Below are 22,227 nucleotides of genomic sequence, written 5' to 3'. Positions count from 1 at the left end.
CATTCCTGAACCAGGGAGTGTTATCCTACTGAAAGAGGCCGTCAGAGAATAAGGTTTCCATGAAAGAGTGGAAATGATGTGACCAGAGCATCACACTGCCTCAACCGGCTTGTCTTCAGACCATACCACCTTCTTCCATATCTCAGTGGTCCAGTTCTGACACTTACGTGTTCACTGTAGGAGCTTTCATCAGTGGACAGGAGTCAGCGTGGACGCCTTGATTGGTCTGCAGCTACACAGTCTTATACACACCAAACTGTGATCCACTGAGTGTCCTGACTCCTTTCTATCAGAACAAACATCAGCTATTTAATGCAGCAGTTTAAGCTTCAGTAGCTCATCTGTTGGATCAGACCACATGGCCAGTCTTCTCAATGATCCTTGGCTGTCCATGACCTTGTGTCTGATTCTTCAGACAAGGGTGTCACAAGGAATGTGACATAAGACATAAAACACAACTGTTATATCTGAACTTATGAACTTATGAACTCCGCGACCCTTAATAGGAACAAGCAGTTACAGAAGATGAATGAATGAATGAATGAATGAATGAATGAATGGGTCAATGGGGCTAGGAAATACATTATGTCAAAGTAAGTTCCTCACTAAGATAGCAGCACAAGTTAGTGCTCCTCTGGCAAACCTTCAAAGAAACAGTAAAAGGAAATGTTGGAGTAGAATGAGATTTTAGTGAATAAAATGATGCACTTTAATTTGTCTAAATAATTTTTATTCTTTAGTAAAAATAAATAAAATAAATATAACTGTAAGCAGTTGAAAGATAAATACTGGTGGTATTATACAGAATATTTAAAATTCAAAAAGACACAAACCTTTGAACAACATGCAGAAAAATTGAATTAGATCACCTACATATGTTAAATGTGGTTTATCTTCTTAAGTGATGTAACAGCTATTATAGCTGCATGAGAAAACCTGTGTGTAGCATCAATGAACTGGAACGATGTGATGCCGCACAAATCAAACAAAGCCAAAGAGGCAAAAGAAGAAACTAAGAACACTTTTGCATTCAACTTTCTAATTTGGATTTGTCATTTCCTCCACTGGACCAGGCTGTGGCTTTAACTGACACTAGAATTTCATTTTGGCAAATCTTCAGGATCTCAATTAGGATGAGATGCTCTGATCTGTTCCAGCTGCACTCTGGAGATTCAGGCAGATAAGACGGCCAGATTTTACATCAAATCTTTAAATGAGAAGCTTAGCACAGCGTTAATACTCCAGAGTGAGTCTATAAAGTAGATGTGTTTGTGTGCTGTGTGTGTGTGTCTCAGGCCTCAGCCAGACAGCTCATGACCTTCAGCATCAGCTCTGTCTTCTTGTGTTTGGCACCAACGAAGACTCCTCTCTCTTTCAGCCACATCAACAGAGTCGCAGATTTCAGCTTTGATAGCTGGAGAAAGCAAGAAAAGGAAAGATGAACAAAACAAAAATGAGGAACGACAAGCAGAGTTGCAGACAACTATAAAAGACGGTGAGGACAGCTGACATCAGAACCAATGGAAGCTTCAGTGAACACCAACGACAAGAGAGTGATGCTACATTCAAACACTGCAAGAAAAAAGCTGCCAACAGCACAAAATGTCAGATCCAACCCTTTGGATATTTTAGTTTTTGACTTTTCAATCAAAAAGACATATAAAACAATCCTGTAGTTTTACTTGTACTTTTATGTCCTTTCACTACTACTTTCTTGATTTGTCATTTTTTTAAAACACGAATCTGTTCACACTGTTTTTCCACAGTTAATGTTGACTTTTGCCGAAGACTTTGAGCTTTACAAGTTGTAAAAATTACAGCTGTAGCACTCAATTGATCTAGTTTGGACTTTTTCTGTTATTTTGCTCAAACTTTTATTCAGTTTGGATTTTCTTGTATGTTTTTCCTGTTTTACTTTGAAGGTTTCTTCTCTGCTTTGCATTTTGCTTACTGCCTGTCTTATTGTGAAATGTTCCTTGTTCCTACATTAATTTTTCAACATGCAGTCTTGCCTGTTCTTGAGAAAAGTCATCAGTCTCTGTCCAAGTACAGTTCAAATACCAGGATGTGTTGTTGACCTTGTCCATTTTATCAGGGACCCATAGTAAGGTAACTTGTGTGGAACTGGTACAGCCAGGTTTCCCAGAATGAAGAAGGGATTAGATAACGATTGATAAATGATCTGTATCTTTTAATTAGTTTTGCTTCCCTCTGTGATAGTTTGCTCCACGCTCATTGGTTTCACCTGATCACCTTGTTCTCTCCATTAGTTCTTTGAGTACAGTATATAGTCCTTTCTTTCCCGTTGTTATTTGTCCATTCCTCTGTATTTCTAACTTGCAAGAAACTAGTTTCTTGTTTTCTGAGTTCCATGTTTTCTGTGGTTTTTGAATTTTCTGGTTTGCATTTTTCTTTGACTGCATCATCTTTTCTCATAATTCTTTAGGTGAAGTACGAATCTGTGTTGTCTTTTGTAGGACTCTGGATTCATCCTACTTTTCTCTGAAGCACTTTTTGTTAAGTCCCATTAAAATGGACTCTTTTCTCCTGCTTCGGACCTTCCTCCTTTCATTTCCTGAATCCAAATCAGGTGCATGTAAATGTACTCATCAAACAAATAACAGTAGCAACACACTTTCATCTATCTCTGTGAAGGTTCTCAGTCATCCAGGTCATGGTATATCCAACAAAGGTTAAAAAAGGTACCTGGACTTGAAGTCCAGTTGCCTTTTTTAACCTTTGTTGGATACACCTTCATCTATTATATTATTTTAGAGCTGCAGCAGTGAAGGTCAGAAATGCTTCCAGGTTAGCGTGTTAATGTGCAAACAGTAATCTGCTAATAATCAGTGCACTGCGAAGTCACTTACAGTCCATCAGTACAAGATGAACATGCAGAAATGAAGCTGAACACACCATGTGTTCTTCTCTGGATGTTTCCCCTGCTGATCACAGCTTTGTAAATCAAATGACTTTCGACTGAGATGCTGTACATGACAGGCGATAAAATCTGTTTGTGGGAGTAAATCTCAAACCTCCCAGGCTGAAAACATCACACCTCCGTCACCAGCACACTCATCAAGCTGCAGACACCCAGCATGAGATAAGAGATTAGGGAAACTAAAACACCTATTAATGCAGTGACAAAACAAGAACATGAGAACATGTTAAAGTAGGACTTCAAGTAAAGTAGAGGAAACAGACTTCAATCTTACTACGCGATAAATGTAAGGTAATTATATTAATTGAACTGAGCACCAACACGAACGGCCTTGAGGTCGTAACAGTCAAGTTGCAGTTTAGATCCATATTTGTGTAAATTAAATTTCAAAATCTCATAATTTTATCAGGGATAGGCTCCAGCAGACCCCCGCGACCCTTAACAGGAATAAGCGGGTACAGAAGATGAATGAATGAATGAATGAATAATTTTATCATATTAGCCTAGGAGCTAGCCCGAACTTCCCTCACCCACAAAAGTCTTGCAGCAGAAATTTGGTCGTGGGTTGCTCGATTCATCTCACAAAGATCTGTTGGGCCAGTCAAAAGGGTTAGGGTTAGGGTATACTGTTGTATATGTAAAACAAAGTAGAGCCATACTATTGCTGTACTGCGCTATTCACTGCATATACGGACGGAACTATGCAAAACAGAAAATATAACAGATCTATTGTTCTTGATTCTGCAGGTTGAAGCTGTAAATCTGATGAATGTGGTTATAAATGTGCTCAGCTCCCTGTGGACTCCCACCTCCTCCTAACCATTCATCATTTTTACAGTCCTTACCCTGCTTTGAAAGGATGTTTGTAAGGAGGCTGCCTGACCGCTGCTTGGCTATTCATCACACTAACACACTTTAATACATCATGTTAATGTGTGCAGGCCTCCTAAAAGATGTTTATGTGGAATCCAAAGGTGGACATACAAAACAATAGGATACGCTGGAAATTCATCACACCTCAACTGTTCCGTACCAGCTCACGCTCCACCGTGAACAAAATAGGGCTGCAACAAATTAATATTTTTCAACTGATTCATCTGTTGATTATTTCTTTAATTAATGTACCGACTATTTTCTGAGCAGTCAATTAATCTTTTGGTTAACTACTTAACTATAATAAAACCTAAAAAAAAAAAAATATTCAGGCATAATGAATATATCTGAACAACGATGAAAAACCCAGTTCAAACAGTTTTACCAACTGATACTATTCAACAAAAGTGTAATTAGTAAAGATGTTACTGTATTCTGTCTTTAATTAGCATACATTAAGTAACATTAACATTAACATCTTAACATTAAGATTTCATTTCAATGACTTGTGCTGATTGTAATTGGAAATTCCCTTTGTATTAACCCGTAGAGGGTCACCATTCATACTCACATCAACCTAACACACAGGTCTATGTGAGAGGAAACTAACTGCATACAACTTGTAAATGCACTGGAAAGCAGCACTGCCATGCTAGCATCGTGATTGGTGTCTGCTCTGGAGTCTCTGTAGAGTTCCTTTCTCAAAAGCAACTGATGAGAACACAGAGACGACTCAAAGGCTCTGACCACCACCAACCATCAGACTAAATATCAAATTTAGTCGGAAAGTTTTAGTCCAGATACTCAGAGGCTCCGCTACAGTTGTAAGCAATTTCACTTTTAGTCAGTGTGTAACCACTGGCAGGTTTTAGCTACTCGTCGTATTACACACACCATCTACTCAGATGTCTTCTCTATGTTCTGTGCTGCAGTGATCCTGCTGATCCACATTTATTAACTTCAGCTCCAAAATGAGCTGCTCAGTTTCCCTTGCCATTGTTAGAAGTACAGAGTGAAACTCAACAAAGCTGACCTGCTGTCGCCTAGTGTTTTAGTGAAGTAATTACAGAACCATACAGGCACAGTGCACAGGTCTAAATGCTTTCCACGGTGTATGGCACAGGCCCACAAGGACTGGCTGCAGGACTATAAACCAAGCTTTACACTGGTGTTTTCTGGTGTATCTGTTCTCTTAATTCACCCTGGATATGCCTGTGTTCTTCTCTGGATGTTTCACCTGCAATTTCCTAGTGATTCCTTGCCTGCGTTTCTTTGCTCTTGACCTCTTTTTGACCTTTGGACTATTTGGATTAACCTGCCTCTCTCTGCAGCACTTTTTGTTACCTTTATCGTAAGACTTTATTAAACTGACCATTATTATTTAATCCAATCTTGCTTCTTTGAATGCGTCGTGTATTTCAGCCCTCCTGCTTTTCCTGCCATACCTGCTAAGAAAATTCAACTCTACTGCACCCAAAGCCCACCCAAATAATTTGATTGGCCTGGAAGGTCTTTGTTGGAGCATAATCAGTTCCCAGTCGAGAGACTCCAGACCAACTTTCCTCCACAAAAAAATGTGTTGGTTAAATCTAAAATATTTCTCAATGAATCAAATCTGGAAATCAGTTATAATATCCAGCCTTATCTCAACATCAAATAAGGAGGTCAGAAGGAGAACCTGATCATCAAGTTTGCAGATGATACCACAGTGGTGGGACTCATCCACGGAAATGAGGAGGCAATGCACAGGAAAGAGGGGAAACATCTTGAGGGCAGAGACAACAACCTGGTGCTCAACGCAGTCAAAACGAACTAGATGATCGTCGACTTCAGAAAGTCTCGACCTGAGCACACACCCCTCTGCATCAGTGCTTCAACAGTTGAGAGGGTGAGTAACATCAAGCTCCTTGGAGTTCATCTCTCAGAGAACTTTATGTGGTCAGAAAACACCACCGCAATTGTGAAGCGTGCCCAGCAGAGAATGTACTTTGTGGGAAACTGAAGCTGGCTTCATTTCCCACCCGCATCCTCACAAACTTCTACAGAGGAGTGGAGGAGAGTGTGCTAACCTATTGTAAATCCTCATGGTACTCCAGAGGATAGTGAGGGGAGCAGAAAGAGTAATCAGAGTCTCACTGCCTCCTATTCAAGACCTGTTCCATAGAGCACGGAATATCATCAGAGTCTCCTCACACCCCCTCAATAAACTCCTTGAACTGCTGCCATCAGGCAAACAGTAACGTAATATCATGAGCAGGACTAACAGACTGCGCAACAGTTTTCTCCCACAAGCTAGAAGTTAGACTGGTGAACTGCTGATCTGACCCGGGAGGGGCACCGTGCACCATGCACTTTGTATTTTAGTTATTTTATTTTAACTTAAGTCTTTTAGTATTGGAACTGAATCTTTTATCTATTTTTCTAAGTCTGCACAGATCGTAGAGAGAAACACAATTTCATTTTGTCGGCATTACAGCTCTATGTATGTCAAAATGACAGTAAAGCTTGATTTTGATTTGATTTGAAATAAATGACTCATCAAAGCATTTTGGTTTTGGGTTGTCTTTTCCTGTTTTAATTTTGTAACCTGGTGCCTTTTTATACTCCAGTTAACTTCCACTTTCTCAGTATGCATTTGTCCTTGTGAATCGTCATCAGCCTCTGCCCAAGTATGGTTCCAGTTCATCTGACCAAGTACAGCCCAAATGACCAGACATGTTCTTGCCCCGCCCGTTTTATTGAGGATGCACCGACAGGTAACTTGTGTGGATTTGGCCATCAATAAGTGTGCTGCTGATAATTATAGAATGACCTGTTCCTTCCCATCTGTGCTTCAGAGTCAAATGTATTGAGTCCAAACTACCGGACCGGGTAGGTAATTCTGAAGTTTGCATACTTGGTATTGAGTAATGTCCACTGTCTGCTTAATTTCAAGTCAGGTTTTGTTTTCCTGAAGTTTTCCCTCGAGTGTTTCTGTTCCTTGTGTTTTGTGTCATTTGGGTTTTGGGATTTTCTGGATTCCATTTTCTTCTTTTGCGCTATATTTTGTCATTACTGATTGTTTGTTGGACCCTTTTGTGCAAAACTGCTACAGGCATTGATAGGAAGAGGAGAAGAAGCGGGAAGGAGGACCAGAGAAGCCAGTTCAGTTTGTCTGCTCACCTGGTTGCTTCTGGCCATTTCCTCCACATCCACATCTTGTATTGCTGCTCTGGATTTCTTCGGATTTAAGTTGAAAACAACTTTCTAAAAAAAAAAAAAAACACCATAGGACAGTCTGGAAACACCTGAGAAGTCACTAATGCTTCTTTTTCAGCCTTTCAGTTTTCAGCTGCAGTGTGTGCTTACTATCATCATCAAGCCATTCAATTCTAATGATACCTGCTACACAAGCTTCTAAGCATTAAAACACAATGACAGTTTAACAGTTAACATACACAATGAAACCAAATGACGATAACAGATGAATAAACAGTATAGTTTGAGATGCATCAATGAGTCAGCATCTGCATGACTTAATTCTTTAAAATCTGGAAAATAAAAACTAAATTTGCCAATGAATTATGTTTTATTTTGGCAGTTTGGAAGTAACTGAACTGACCTTTTTGCAACTGTTGGAGGTTTCGTTGGTGGAGACGTCAGAAGATGTCAGAGGCTGTGGTGATGCAGCTGATGTTGTTTTAGCTGATTTTTCTTTCATTCCTCCACTGGAGTCAGTGCGAGTGTTGTTTTCAAAGCTGCTGGCCCTTATGATGGTTTTGGGCTTGGACTTAGATTTAAGCTTGAACTCCGGCTTTGGAGGAAGGATAAGCCCGGGTCTAAACTTTGATGCAGAGTTGAGACTGGAGATACGATTGATTTTGGAGCGAGCTGACGGCTGAGGAGTGGTTTTGCTATGGAGCTGTTTGGAGGGACGGCTGAAGAAAGGGATTGTAGGTGGAGGAAGATTTGAGAGTGGTACAGTTGACAAAGAAGGAAAGGAAGAAGCTTGAGCACTAGTCTTCTTCCCAAGGGAGGGTAGTGTCACCCTCCCTCTCTCTTCCCCTCCTCTGCTCAGCTGCTCTTTCTGCTTCTGGCCCAGAAGGGCGAGGTTGATGTGGCGGGATGGATGCTTGTTTTTGAAGATGGGAACCAGTTTAGGAGATGGGTTCACTAGGGGAGGAGGAGGTGAGAGGCCTGAGGAGGAGACGGAGGCGATGAGGGATGGTGTTGGCTTAAAGAAATGGAGAGAAGAGGAGGAGATAGAGGAGGCAACGGATGAAGCTGGCTGGAAAACACGGCGAGAAGACAAGGAGGTGGTGGATGAATTTGGCTGGAAGAGAGGGAGAGGGAGAGAAGAGGAGAAGGTGAGGGATGAAGCTGGCTGGACGCCTGGATGAGAAGATGAGGAGGAGATGGAAGAGGTGATAGATGAAGCTGTTTGAAAGACTGGGAGAGAAGAGGATGAGGTGGAGGAGGTGAGGGATGAAGCTGTTTGGAAGGCAGGGAGAGAGGAGGAGAAGGAGATGGAGGAGGACAGGCATGAAGCTGGTGGGAAGCAATGCAGATGAGAAGATGATGAGGAAGAAACGGATGGAGTTGGGAAGGAAAAAGACCCACATGAGGAGGAGATAGAGGGGGATGAGGAGGAGGAAGGAAGCCAGTCTCCATCTGCTCTACATCCCTGAGTTTGTGTCAGACCTTCACCAAACCCACGCCCATAATTCAGAAGATCAAGAGCTCCTTCCTGCTGAGTGAGAGGGGCGGTCCAGGCTGGTGGCTGAGACCTGAAGGAGGGCCTCACTGGTTGGGAAGGAGGAGGTGCAGGGAGCTGGGTGAGGACTGGCCTGATGGAGAGGGAGGTGGTCAGGTTGATGTGCTCGCCATTCAACACCTGAGGAGGAAGAAGAGGAGAATAAACAGAGTTAAACTTACAACATGAGCACAGAACATGATGTTAAAGTTTGTAAGCCAAAATTGTTTAGCTTATGTTTAACGGACTCCAGTCTAAAGAGAGGTTTTCAGCCTTCCCCCGGACAGAAAAGACCTCTTAAGTCTTGCTGCCTCCCGGCTGACCGCTATAAATATTTTAGTTTCACTCTGTGAGCACTGAATCGATCTCTGTGGATGCTTCACTGTGAAGCGTTTCTCAAGCTCATAAAATCCTCTTCAGCTGTGCCCTGTGAATAAGAAAGTATTTTCCCTCTGCAGCTACATAATGAGCTTTCAGAATGAGAAATAACTTTAATTCCTCCAGCTTCATTACTGTGTCAGAACAGAGAGTTTATAGCTTCAGCAGACTTCACTGTAAGTTTTAGAGCTGCTCAGGAAACCGACGAGTGGATGAACACTTTTATTAAATGTATTAAAGAGAAAAACATCCCCTGCACAAGTTTTACCAATTTATTGGGGCTATAAAAGAAGTGTTTCACATAAAAAGGTCAGATTTTTATTCACAAGAAGTGTTTCACAAGCTTCTTAAAACAAGTCTCAACCTTCTTCATTAAAACAAGGCCATGATAAGAAAATGATTAATGCTTCTAGTTATCTACAAAGAAAATAAATCATTTTAGAGGCCAGAGACGATAAGGCAGACATTTTCTTTGGCACAAAAGTGACCTTCTTTTTGACATCTGTATCATAAAGATGAATTCACTGAGAGGACCTTCTCTGCTCTTTCTCTTCAGTGTCATACCTCAGTGGTCATAAACCTAATCCTGAAGATTTTCACAGGGAGGGAAATGCTCTGATAATCCTTCTTTCCTCTCTTGCCACATCAGTCTTCACAAATAAAATAACCTTCATGTGTGCGTTAGTGTCAAAGAATGAAAAAAAGAATAACAGAGCTAAGACAGAAAGAAAAAAAAGTTGTTCACACCACAAAGACTACAGCAAACGACTAGCTGGTACATATGCAAGTAACTCTACCAGCAGGTGGCAGTAGTCTGTATTCATCATTCAAAGGAAGAAACTGGAAGAATACAATTAGCTGGAAGGCGGGAAACTAGTTACTGTTAGCTGGGAGCCTGTGAAGCTAGGAAGAACTGTTAGCTGGGAGTCTGCGAAGCTAGAAAGAGCCACAAACTGTGGTGCAGGACTGGCCTCAACTGAATCATGCTAATCAGTTGGTCTACACTTTATCCATTCTAGATCATCATGTTGTGGAAATAGTTGTGGATATTTCAATGTTCAAGCGAGATAAAGAAAAATGAGGAGAGCCTCTTTGTCGTCTTGTTCCTTTCATCACCTTCTCTGAAACTGATCACCCAACCAGAGTGATCTCTCTTAACAACTCACTCTGATTCAACATGATGACTAATCTGAAAAGCTGCAGACGTTCATAGATGGTCACCGATATACCGCATACATTCTTATATTGCTCACTTTAGTCAGGTAAATTATCTGAATGCTTCTTCAGAGTTTGGATATTCCAGCATAGCACTGCAAGCCGTGATCTTCACACAGAGCAAAGGAAAATGTATTCCACACAAGGGCCATTTTCTCTGACAAATCCAAATGTTTGTATCACAGAGGTACGACTGAAAACAAGTAGTTAACAATAGTTTTGTGTGTGTACCTGTGCGGAGGACGCAGCGTTCAGACTGACAGTGTGGTAACTGGATTGGCTCGTCAGATGTGCAGGGAAGCCACAAACGCTCTTTAGTCGACCCCTGATATCAGACAGGAAGGAGCCTAGCGCCCCCTGCAGGTTGACCCGAGGACAGCGCTGCACTGGCTGCAGGCGGATACAGCTCAAAGGGTAGCTGCTCAGGATGGAGGGTAAAGAAAGGTTCAACTTTTATCAAGAGCAACAAACTAATTGCCATATTTTTTTTCTCATTCTTTCCTATGGTGTCAAAAAAATAGAAAAAAAAGGTTTTAGAATTGGTATTATTTTGCAGTTTGCTTTACACTCTACACTGTCTACACTGAAACTAGTAAACCATCAGGTTCATACTGATTATAACTGCACTGACCAATTCTAGTAATCTCACTTACACTGATTTCAGTTCCTTTCTTGGTATTTTAACTGTATTATTGCAGAATAACATCAAGAGTTTTAAGTTAAACCACCTTCAATGTGCTTTAAAACAATTTCTCAGAAAAAGGTCCAACATTTGACTAAATAATACACATAATAATTTTAGTGTCTTTAAGCATACGTGAAGAGTCTCTCTCCAACTAGTTTGAAGTAGACACTGCAGTATACCAGGGATAATAACAGTACAGCTCCATACTTTCATTAATATGAAATCAGTGTTTTAGTGTTAATATGTCTCCAGAAAATCTTTTTTTATTCAGCTTTGCCTGAATAAAATCAAGCACATTGCAGGTGGGGTTAACAATAATTTACAACATTCCAACATTTGGCTAATTAATACACATAAAAGTGTCTTTAAGCATACGTGAAGAGTCTCTCTCCCACTAGTTTGAAGTAGACGCTGCAGTATACCAGCTCCTCCTCTGGCAGCTCAGGGAGTCTGTAACCATACTGGAAAACACACACTGTGTCAGGGATGATAACAGTACTGCTCCATACTTTCATTAATATGAAATCAGTGTTTTAGTGTTAATATGTCTCCCAAAAATCTTTTTTTATTCAGCTTTGCCTGAATAAAATCAAGCACAATGCAGGTGAGGTTAACAATCATTTACAACACTCCCTGATATGATTGAAGGCTCTGTTCCTGTTCCTTGCTTTAACAAGGTCTAGCTTAAAGTACAGGTGTAAACACAACCAGGACACATTTGAGTGATCTGATCAAAGACCACATCTGGAAATGATCTGGCATACGTTTGACCTCACTCCTTTGGTAGTGTAAACACACAATGAGTCCTTTGTCTCTAATAACAACACTTTCAGTGAGAGAGACAGACTTGTTCCAAAATATTGATTATCTGTCCAAGTCATGTTGCACACACAACACACAGCTGTTCGTGGTTCTGATCCAGCAGTAGGTAGAGATCCATGAGAGACAGCAATATTATTTACATACAGAAAAACCAGATCTCAAGAACTGGTTGTGGAGATGCATGTTAATGTCAGGTGTGAGCTACTTAAAGTTGAATCCTGGCCAGGACGGATGTTCATGCAAAGTCTGAACGGGGCCTAAGTCTTCACTCTGAATGTTTACAACTGTATGTACAATCTAATAATAGATTGTACATACAATATCCTCAAATTATCTTCAATTCCCTTTGAGTCATGTTGCATCTGTTGCCATGACAACTCTCTCCGGCACCAAGCAGATAGTTGTCACATTTGTCTTGTGTGGCAACTATCTCACTAATTTTTTGTTGTATTTTTTGTCCCATGTTGCTGTGTATGTGGTTAAAAGGCCATGATGACGCATTAGTGAGCTCACCAGGTGGTTCCAGTGGATCTGCAGATCTCTGTAGGTCTTGAAGCGTCCGTCTCTAGGCGGCTGACGGCTGATGGTAATAATCTGACCTTTCTTCATGCTAACAAATGCACAGAGATGAGGAGCTGTCAGTAGGTGACAGGACAGAATCACTGACTGTTAAACAGAGCTGCAGCTCCACCTGCTGCTCACACTCAGTATGACACAACTGTTAACAGTTAATCTGAACAACATCCTCGAATTACAGGTTATTAAAAACCAGCAGACACATCTTTAAACTCTTCACAGAGCTTGTAAAAGCCCTTTTGTGTTGCGTCCAGCAGGTGGAGCCATCCTACCTGGGCAGGACGTGACACCAGATGGCTCCCCCTGTGTGGAGGATGAAGTCGGGATCGCTCCAGAACTTCCTCAGGACTAATGGAGGAAGGTCAAAGTCCTCCAGCTGAAAACACACATACAAGTCACACTGGTGTACACACTACACACTAACAGAGCAAACACTCTTCTGTATTGGATTTCTTTAATTCTTTAAAGAAAAAACACATCTGGGATTTATTTGCATACACATACAGATAATAATAATTATATATACATATGTAGTTTGGGGTGCTGCGAAAGTGAATAGAATTAAACACTTAAGTGTTTCTGTTATTTAGGACAACCCTCTGACTACAATGTCAAAATAACAGAAACACAATTCAATGGTACGGCAAATAGCCTCCATAATGAACACACAGTTGAGTCAACAGTGTTACATATAAAACTAATGCTGAATAACAGAAGCTTCTTTTGGACTACAGGATTTAATTGAGTGTAAATATCTTTACAACAGTGATTATCATGCAGTATTTTTGCTCTCCTACTGTGGCCGGGGCCAGTAGGACAGTGTTAGCTTCAACGCTGATGCACATTTGGCGCCCACTCGTGCTCAACTCCAAGCCTATAACACACGAACACATTAATATGTTTTATAATATTCATGCTATAGAGAATAGAAACATTTAAATAAAAGATGACGAACTGAACATAAATCCTGTATGTAGGAGTTACACTTACTGACAGCATCGAGCCTCCCTCGTTTGGTCAGGAAGTCTTTACCTAAGAACACAGTGAACACAAATATTCCCGCCGTACTAGTTGGTTATTTATAGGGATGCACGGAAATTAAAATTCTTGGCCGAAACCAAAAATGGAGAACCCGGGGCTGAAAACCGAAACAGAAACAGCGAAAGAAATTATTATGACAATTATTAGTACCATTGCATTTATGGCTATGACTGTGTACTACCCTCAGTAAAATCAAGGCATTGCAATTGCATAAATTAATAGTAATGTTTCAAAGAATAAATAAATTCCAAAATTATGAAAATATTTATTTAGCACATTCCAACAATGCACAATATAAAAAAAAATTCAAAATAAAATGTTTAACTTGACTCCACTCATGTGTACATTAAATAATAATGGAGCAGAAGCTTTTGCAGCTGGAAATCAGAATCGATGCACTGTGCGGTTAGACTGAGCATATTTGTTTTTATTTTTATTAAAGAAAAATGGGTGCACTGCACCTTTAAAAAAAATAGCGCTTTCCCTTTAGGAGAGACGGTAGTCTTAACTGAAGCTGTGCACGGCTGTGGATGTGTGTCCCTGAACGGGCATGTCGCAATAAAAAGTGAAAAAACAAAACAAAAAGATGAACGTTTGTCTTGCTGTTTGTTTTGGAAGTGCAGAAGATAAAAGATTAGACTATTTTTTTTTTCTTTTTTTCAATGGCACGCGATCTACCCGCACTGCCTTCGCGATCTACCGGTAGATCATGATCGCGGAATGGGCACCGGCATCATCACTGGGAAACATCCTGGCTTGGATGTTTTGATTTCAGGTGATAAATTAATCCCGACATGGAGAAATTCTTTGCAGATGCACGCCTCTTGAAATTTCAGCATCACACATTTTGCAAATCGCTATCAGTGGGTCTTCTATAACATTTATATAATACTTTATATACTGAAATACGTCCACACGGCAGACATGCCTGTGCTGGCTGCGGTTGTTGCTTGTGTCATCACAACATCCTGTTTCGGCCATGTTGTTTTGGCGATAAAAGTATTTCGGCTGAAAACCGAAAATGCACTTTTGGGTAATTTTCTGCCGAGAATTTTAGGTGGCCGAATATTCGGTGCATCCCTAGTTATTTGTTTTGTTCAAACCCATCCATAAGACAAGGGGAGAATTATTTTTTATTTATAAATATTTATATACAAATATGCAAAAAAATATTTTAAAAGAACTGTATCAGGACTTAGATTGGTAGTCAGTATAAAATGATGGTTGGATCCAGAGATTTGTGGTATATCCAAAATATTTTACATCTAGTTTCTCATCTTTCATGTCTTTGCTTTTGTTCAGCTCTTCTCTGTTGTCATACTTTTTAAAGTCAATAGCTTTCAGGCTGATATGTCCAGCTGGTGCAATCTTTCAATCTGTCTGAAATACTTGCTGTATCTTAGTTATTGAACATGTGCAGAGGTGGATATGTAAAAATGAAGTGTTTTGGCAGCTGTTTGTTGACATGAACATACAACTATTTTGCAGTTTGTAAAATATCAGCTTTTCTGTAGAACACAGGAAATATACTCTGCTGTTTCCATTTGATTTAGAACACACAAACCAAATACATCCACACACACATTTATTCTAGGTCAGACTGATCCAAGGTGAAGGTTGGACAGAGTGTTGCAACACTCAGCTTTGATTTTATCAAACACACACACACGCACACACACACTCATCTTTATAAGGACCTTCCATTGACATAATGCATTCCCTAACCCCTAACCCTAATAACTTTCCCTAAAACCAGGTCTCAACTGGCTTAAACCCTTCAAAAGTGGCCTAAACATGGTCCTGCAATGTAAGTATTCCCCAAGTGTTTGGTCCCCACAGCTTAATAAAAACAAGAACACACATTACAACCCTTACCCTGATAAGCTACAAATACCCTGCTTGACAGCACTTACAGGCTGGACTTTGCTGTGAAGAAAATAGCACAGTCATTCAAACACTGACAGCATATCACAGTTTTTGCCCATTGCTTGAACACGTTTTGCAAAACTTGGCTCATTTTGTCAAAACTCTTCACACAAGCAAATAAGACACAACACTGGGAAATAAACCATTCACATCTATGTCAAATTGAAACTCTGCTATCAAAACAATCCTTTGTCAAAATGTCACTCTGATGACAAAATGATACCCACTTGCATCATATGAATACACTGTCAGATCAGCAGCAACACACCAGTCTGCTTTATATAAAACACTGCAGTCTTTTGTTTTCACTGTTTTTATTCAGTTCCACAGAAGGAAAGTTTTCACAACAACCAAAAGTGAAATATTCAATTCAAAATCATTACATTACAGTACTGTATTTTACAGTACAGTAAATTCAGTTAAAGCAAAAATAAAACAAATAATACACTACTGTAAACACAGAAAAACACAATTCTGCACAAGTGGGCTTATGGATCCTGCCTTCCGTTGGCGTCCACCCCCCAGTAGGTCTTCTAGCCATTCTGTAGAAAAATCCAACCACAAATTGTTATTGTTTGCTTCGTTTTCTACAGTACTGAATATACTGTACTTTACTGTATTTCTCATACACAGTACTGAAACATCTCAACACATTATCACGGTATGTTTCACAAAACTACCACTTTTGTTTGAAAAGGAGCATTAGCCTCCCTGCAATACAGTACATGTGATATGGTGGCGTGATATGGTACAGTACTGTACATACTCTAGATACAGTCTGAGTAGAGTAGAGAGTTGAAGACATACCTGTTTTCCAGTCAGAATATCCTTTTTATGGATGAAACTGTGAAACGGCATAGATTAGGGTGGACTCTCTGCCCAGCTTCCCTCATAGTTAGGCCATGGTTTATGACATGGTCCACCAAAGTTGCTCTTATGTCATCCAAAATAATGGTCCTTGCATGCGCTCTTCGACCACGTCCTCCTCCCTCTCTCTGTCTTCCTCTTCCTCTGCCTCTAGCTCTCCCTCCCTCCATGCTTACAAAGTTCTCAAAATGGCTTAAGTGAGGTGTTTTTGTAGCTGGCTGATTGGTGTTCAGTTTCCTAAGTAAGTATTTTCAGGTGTGTGTCTAAGTACTTTCAATTAACCTATGTGTGTTGTCCCAATGGTACAGAGATTTCATTTTTTAACTAAGTATCTTATGTATGAAATAGTGTGTAGTGTGCAGGAGCAAGTGTGTTGCAGAAAGGGGCAAGTGTGTTACAGAATTTCAACTAAAGTGCAAAGCAGCGCTTTTGTTTAAGGCAGGGATCCCCACACTTTTTTGGCTTGCGAGCTACTTTTACAATGACCAAGTCAAAGCAATCTACCCGTGTGTGTGTGTGTGTGTATATATATATATATATATATATATATATATATATGTATATATATATAAAATTGGTGCACTTTAGAAAACACCTTTAGAAAAATAGTGCTGTCTCGTTACGAAAGGCGGTAGTCTTGACTTGTTGTTGGAAGTTGTGCGTGGCTATAGATGTGTGCCGCTGAACTGAGGGCATGTTGCAAATATAAAGTAAAAATAAATAAAGATAAACGTTTGTCTTGCTGTTTGTTTTGGAGTTGCAACGGATAAATGTTTTAGACGAACATCTAAAAAAAAATTTTCAATGGCACGCGATCTACCCGCAATGCCTTCGCGATCTACCGGTCGATCACGATCGACGTAATGAGATGGTTTAAGGTTATGGTTACACTTTGTTTAAGGCATAGTAACAACAACTTCAAGTTATGTTACTTTGGTTTAAGCATATGTCTACAGTGTTCAAGCAATGGGTAAAAACTGTAATAGTCTTGCTGATTCAGATTTCATTTTTCTATCTTTGCAATAAAGCTAGCTTTGTTATTTATGACACCGACCCGGTTTGTTTGTACCCATCATTTTGTGGATAGCTACCAGACAACAGCTTGATTTTCATTCATACATTCCAGAAATAAACACTGATTATGGTCCGCCATTGGCAAGCGTTGGGCTGCCAATGAGCATCTGTGGCTAGTTTTGACCTTCATCTCATGTGAACATTCAAATCTACAAATAATTTCACAACAACATGGTAATCTAGAATGAATAAAGTGTAAACCAAGTCATCAGCATAATTCAGAAAAGGCCAGCTCTGAAAGACGGTTTGTACCTCTTCCTAGCTATTTAGCCTCCCAGCTAACAGTACCTATCACTAGCTTCCAAGCCTCTAAGGCCTCTACTGTTAGCCTTCCAAGCCTTCCAAGGCTAACAGTAGGTCTTCCTAGCTTCCTAGTCTCCCAGCCAATAGTAGCTCTTCCTGTTCCCTAGCCTCTTAGGTAATAGTAGCTCTTCCTGGCGTCCTAGTCTCCCAGCTAATAGTAGCTCTTCCTGGCATCCGAGCCTCCCAGCTAACAGTAGCTCTTCCTAGCTTTCCAGTCTCCCAGCTAATAGTAGTTCTTCCATAGCCTCCCAGCTAACAGTAGCTCTTCCTAACTCCTATCCCCCCTGCTAATAGTAGCTCTTCCTGTTTCCCCTTTTGAATTATGAACTACTGCCACCTGCCAGTATGAAAAGTTATTTCCTCTTAGGTGCAGAACATACTGTATGTACAAGCAGGTCATTAGCTGTAGTCCATTGTGAGAGCAACCTTGTGGTGCAGACACAATCAGGCTTTGTTGCCGATAACTCTTTGATGTTGGTTTGGTGTTTCCAAGCCTTTCCTTGCAAACAGTGACTTGTTGTAATGACAATACAGAATTCTGAAGGACAGTCCCATTACAGAAAAACTGTTAACCATATCAAATTATGCCTCATGACTGAGGGAGGCAGAATAACAGGCTTAGAGCACAACGTAAAGCCACTAATATGCTGTATTTTTTTTCAATTCCTGAAGGCATTTGACTGTAAAGACAGCTGGACATGTTAAAAAGAGTGAGCAGTATACCTGAGATGAGGTAGAGTCCTGCTTTGTTCCAGCTGGGAGTCAGTCTGGTAATCAGAGAGAAGGATAGACAACACTGGAGATCACCTGGAAACACACACTGAGGAGAGCTCAGCTACACACACACACACACACACAGACACACAGACAGATGCACACACAACATAAAATTCAGTTTTTGTCAGTTGAAAATATCTGCAATTTAAATCAATTGTAAACATAGAGTAGCTAGCAAAATGTCCACCTCTAGACTGTGTCTCTGCCCAAACATCTGCAGGGTGCCTCTCTGGAAAAACTGGATCTTAAGGAAGAAAAGAGAAGATTATTTTAAAATACATCAGCAGTGTCACTCACAGAACAAACAAAGTAATACATTATTTTTTCTGCAGCATTTTATTCACATTTGGGGTTCAGTAGAATATTGTGCGCAACAGAAGATTGTATCAAAGCAATCTATCTGTCCATCTACTCTTGATCTCCACCCTGATGTTATTTATTTTAGAGACAAAGTTCAGATTAGAACTGAACCCTGGAAACTTCCATACTCAGAGTAATGTCACTGCTGAGGTGTTTGCAGCACTGACAGAAATCTCTGCTAATAAAGGGAAATAAGGGTTATTATTGAGGAAATACTGAACTCCATGTGGATATTTTAATGTTACATACATCAACATGTGCACATCAGTAATTAACTCACAATGTACATTGTGCAAGGACAAATCAAATCTGTCAGCTATTATCACGCTCTGCAGCAGAGGAAAGAGTCTGTGTCTTCATACTGGTTTTACATGTACTGGTAGTGTGTGTAGACGGCAGCGTAGCCAAATAATTCATTCCTGCCATCAGGTTTACGATGTAAACGATGTTACCCCCAACTACACAAACACACCTAATCAGAAAAACAAATTCAACCACACTGCTCTAAGCAGTACCAGTACCTCTGCTAACATGACAATGTTTAATGAACTGATTTCAAGACATGATGGAGGATATTTAGCAACAACATGTACTATACATATTTAAATAAAGGTTAGGTTAAATAAAATATTAAAAGACTATAATAAAAAGGAAAGACACAGCTATCAAAGAAAATAAAGAGTGTGTGTCCATTTATCTGTTTGTGGTGACAAGTTAAGAGTTTTAGATGTTTAAAGTGCTGACATTTATCCAACAACTAGATAAAATTACTTATAAGTAATGCAACACATATGAAGAGATTACAGTAACAAGTGTCCTAAAAGTACAGGAGCATTTGTGAGTGTGTATGGTTTTGTTATTTTGGGGCCATTTTTCTGGGCCCCACAACCTGCAATTTAAAGGGTTAAAACCAGATGAGACTTTGTTTTAGGGTATAGGCTACAAATACCCTAGGGTTAGTGTGACTTAGTTGAGATGGAAACATGTGTGTGTTTCTTACAGCCATGACTGCTGTGATACCAGTGAAGGAATCCAGAGCTGGAGAGGCCAAGACATCAGAGTACAGCAGCACCAGTTCTCTGTGAAAACACATAAACACACTCAGGTCTTGGACACATCCACAGATGAATGCTGAGTTTAACTGATTCCTCCTTCTAAGTGACTGGTGGTAACCCTCATATCAGGACTCAGTTGTCCACCTACACCTAAAGGACATTGTATGTTCTATAGAGGACAACAATGTCCACATTTTAGCCAAAAAAGGTAGATGATTTAAAAGAAGAGTAAAGGAAACCCCTCTCTGAACAGGGGAGGTGGACTGAGATATAATTTGTTATAAAATTCACAACACAGTCTGAATATCTGTCCCCATGACGTTTCACTTCTGTTCACACCTTGAGTCTGGTGTCTCTGGACGTTAATGGGCGGTTGGAGTACCACTTCATTAATCTGAACAACTTCCTCTAATCCCAGGTGAGTATCAGGTCATTATCGAACCATAAAAACTGAGCACACCTGTCCTCCCTCCTAACTTTACTCAGGATTAACATGTAAAATGCATAAATAAACTTTTCACATGGGCGGCTGTGGCTCAGTAGGTAGAGCGGGTTGTCCACGAACCAGAGGGTTAGCGGTTTGATCCCCGGAATGTGCCACATGCCGAAGTGTCCTTGAGCAAGACACTGAACCCCCAGTTGCTCTCAGTGCGTGGCACTGGTGTGTGAATGTGTGTGTGCTTGTGTGAGCGAATGGGTAGATGTGTCTGTGACTGTAAAGCGCTTTGAGTACCAATAGGTAGAAAAGTGCTATATAAAAACAAGGCCATTTAATTCACAGGTTTTGCTATATCTGTGGGTATTCAAACGGAAACAGGGTTTGAAAAAGAATCTACAGCTGCGTTAACTCAGAAAACAGTTTATTACCAGCGTGAATAATTTTGTTGAGACAGCATGAGTTTTAACCTGCAGGTCTTGATCTGTTTGCTCCTTGGCTCGTCGTCCTCCTCCTGCAGAGACAGAGTGACACAGACCAGCTTCTTCAGGTCAGGGAGGCTGAGGAAAAACAACGACGGCTGGACGCATCTGCTCATCCTGCACAAACAGAACCGGCTTTTAGTTTCTAATATCATGTGAGATTCCTAAAGCACAACAAGACTGGGACGTTCCACGTGAATTAAAAGAACTTTAAAATGCTGAAATATCTGTGACAGGTGGAGTTTAGTTTAACCGGTGGCTCAAGCTATATCCAGTATCCATTAGCAAGTCGGTCAACAAGTATACATAATATTTGCTCATTAAACAATTAATGGAAGGATTCAGAGGCTTAAAATGAACTCCAGACAGCTGTTATAATGAAACAGTAGGCTAGTTAAATGATACCTCATGTGCTGACAACAATATTTGTAGCTAGTATAGTTATTTAAGTCAATTAGTTAAAAGGTTTAAATCAGCCTCACTCAACTAATTGTATATCTTTGACTTCAAAATTTAAAAGTCTAATGTTTACTGTTAGCTAAAACAAGCTACCAAATTAGCTTACTGAAGCGAATGCTTAGCTAACGTTAGCTAAACGGAATTAACCATAAACTACCTAAATACTGTTTTAGGACGGATTTTACATTAATATTAAGACACCAACTTTGTATTCCCATTCACAGTAGACCACGAGAGGAGTTATTTTCTGAAATAAATCTTAATTTCACAACAATTATAACAGAAAACAGACAATTCCATAGAATAAGATTTAGAAAAATGAAATAGCTTCCAGGATTGTAGCCAAAGAGTTGAATGAGGGGAAGAGCGGTCACACCAGCAAGCTTTTACTAGCTGGGAATTATCATTATTACTTTACATTATTATCATTTTTAATTTTACATGTTTAGGACAGTCTGTGGTCTATGGGAATCTTTGTATTTTAAAAATATGGAGTTACAAATAGCATGTTTTATACGATGTTGCCATATTTGGGTCTGTTAAATGTGGATAGAAACAAATGAGCCAATTAAACATGTTAAAAATAAAGAAATCCAGATGTGATTTTACATCCACTTCATGATTAATTCAAACTAATAAAGTTAAAGCTGATTCACAAAACAGGATTTTATTTATGTATCATGTATGACAATCTATGATACGAACGTTTAAGTCTTTTAGACAGGTGTTTTAATTAGTTTTTTTTTTTTTGCCGTGGAGTGACAGGCCACAACAGTAGACAATCTTTGACATGAAGAAGGAACGTTTTCCCGCTGGAGAGCTTCGCTTGTAAAATAACTTCTCATACACAAAATGTACCAGTAGACCGCCAGTTACATGTTCAAGCTTCCGGCTGAATCACCAAGAGGAACGAAAACAGTTGTTACGTGAGATACGTGAGTTATTCGGAACTCAGGTTTGCGTGAGAAACGGCTTGAAAGCCGTTGAACTCAAGATACCTTTACCCTCGTTCTCGCCCACTGCTAACTGATGACTGACAGCGGACAGACCAATTACAGCACTCCCTGAGTCACAGCGACGAAGTTAACGACCAATATCAGCGCTAGGTGGACAAAGGGGGCGGTCTCGGTCGCCGTATCAGGAACTTTGCAACTCCGTCAAGTAGACATCAGGTAGCCAACATACCGGAATTCAATGTTTCCAAATAAAACAAATTTGTTACATA

The 22,227-nt window shown here is 40.1% G+C and overlaps 1 protein-coding gene across 1 annotated transcript; it reads right to left on the bottom strand.

Annotated features, from left to right (window-relative positions):
- Window positions 1–919: 919 nt before the first annotated feature.
- cUnh18orf63 (chromosome Un C18orf63 homolog) lies at window positions 920–20,971 on the bottom strand. The gene is made up of 14 exons (XM_084565653.1): window positions 20,532–20,971; window positions 19,571–19,649; window positions 18,398–18,454; window positions 18,030–18,268; window positions 13,213–13,289; window positions 13,020–13,096; window positions 12,495–12,634; window positions 12,160–12,256; window positions 11,200–11,285; window positions 10,371–10,557; window positions 8,495–8,687; window positions 7,389–8,185; window positions 6,977–7,060; window positions 920–1,414 (listed from the first exon to the last, which is right to left on the bottom strand). The coding sequence occupies exons 1-14, from the start codon at window positions 20,696–20,698 to the stop codon at window positions 1,292–1,294; spliced, it is 2,403 nt and encodes an 800-aa protein (XP_084421779.1). The 5' UTR covers window positions 20,699–20,971; the 3' UTR covers window positions 920–1,291.
- Window positions 20,972–22,227: the final 1,256 nt, after the last annotated feature.

Source organism: Chelon labrosus, assembly GCF_963514085.1.
Source record: "Chelon labrosus genome assembly, chromosome: 18".
Taxonomy (NCBI): domain Eukaryota; kingdom Metazoa; phylum Chordata; class Actinopteri; order Mugiliformes; family Mugilidae; genus Chelon; species Chelon labrosus.
The sequence above is the reverse complement of the archived record's forward strand: the minus strand, read 5'-3'. Positions and strand labels throughout refer to the sequence as shown.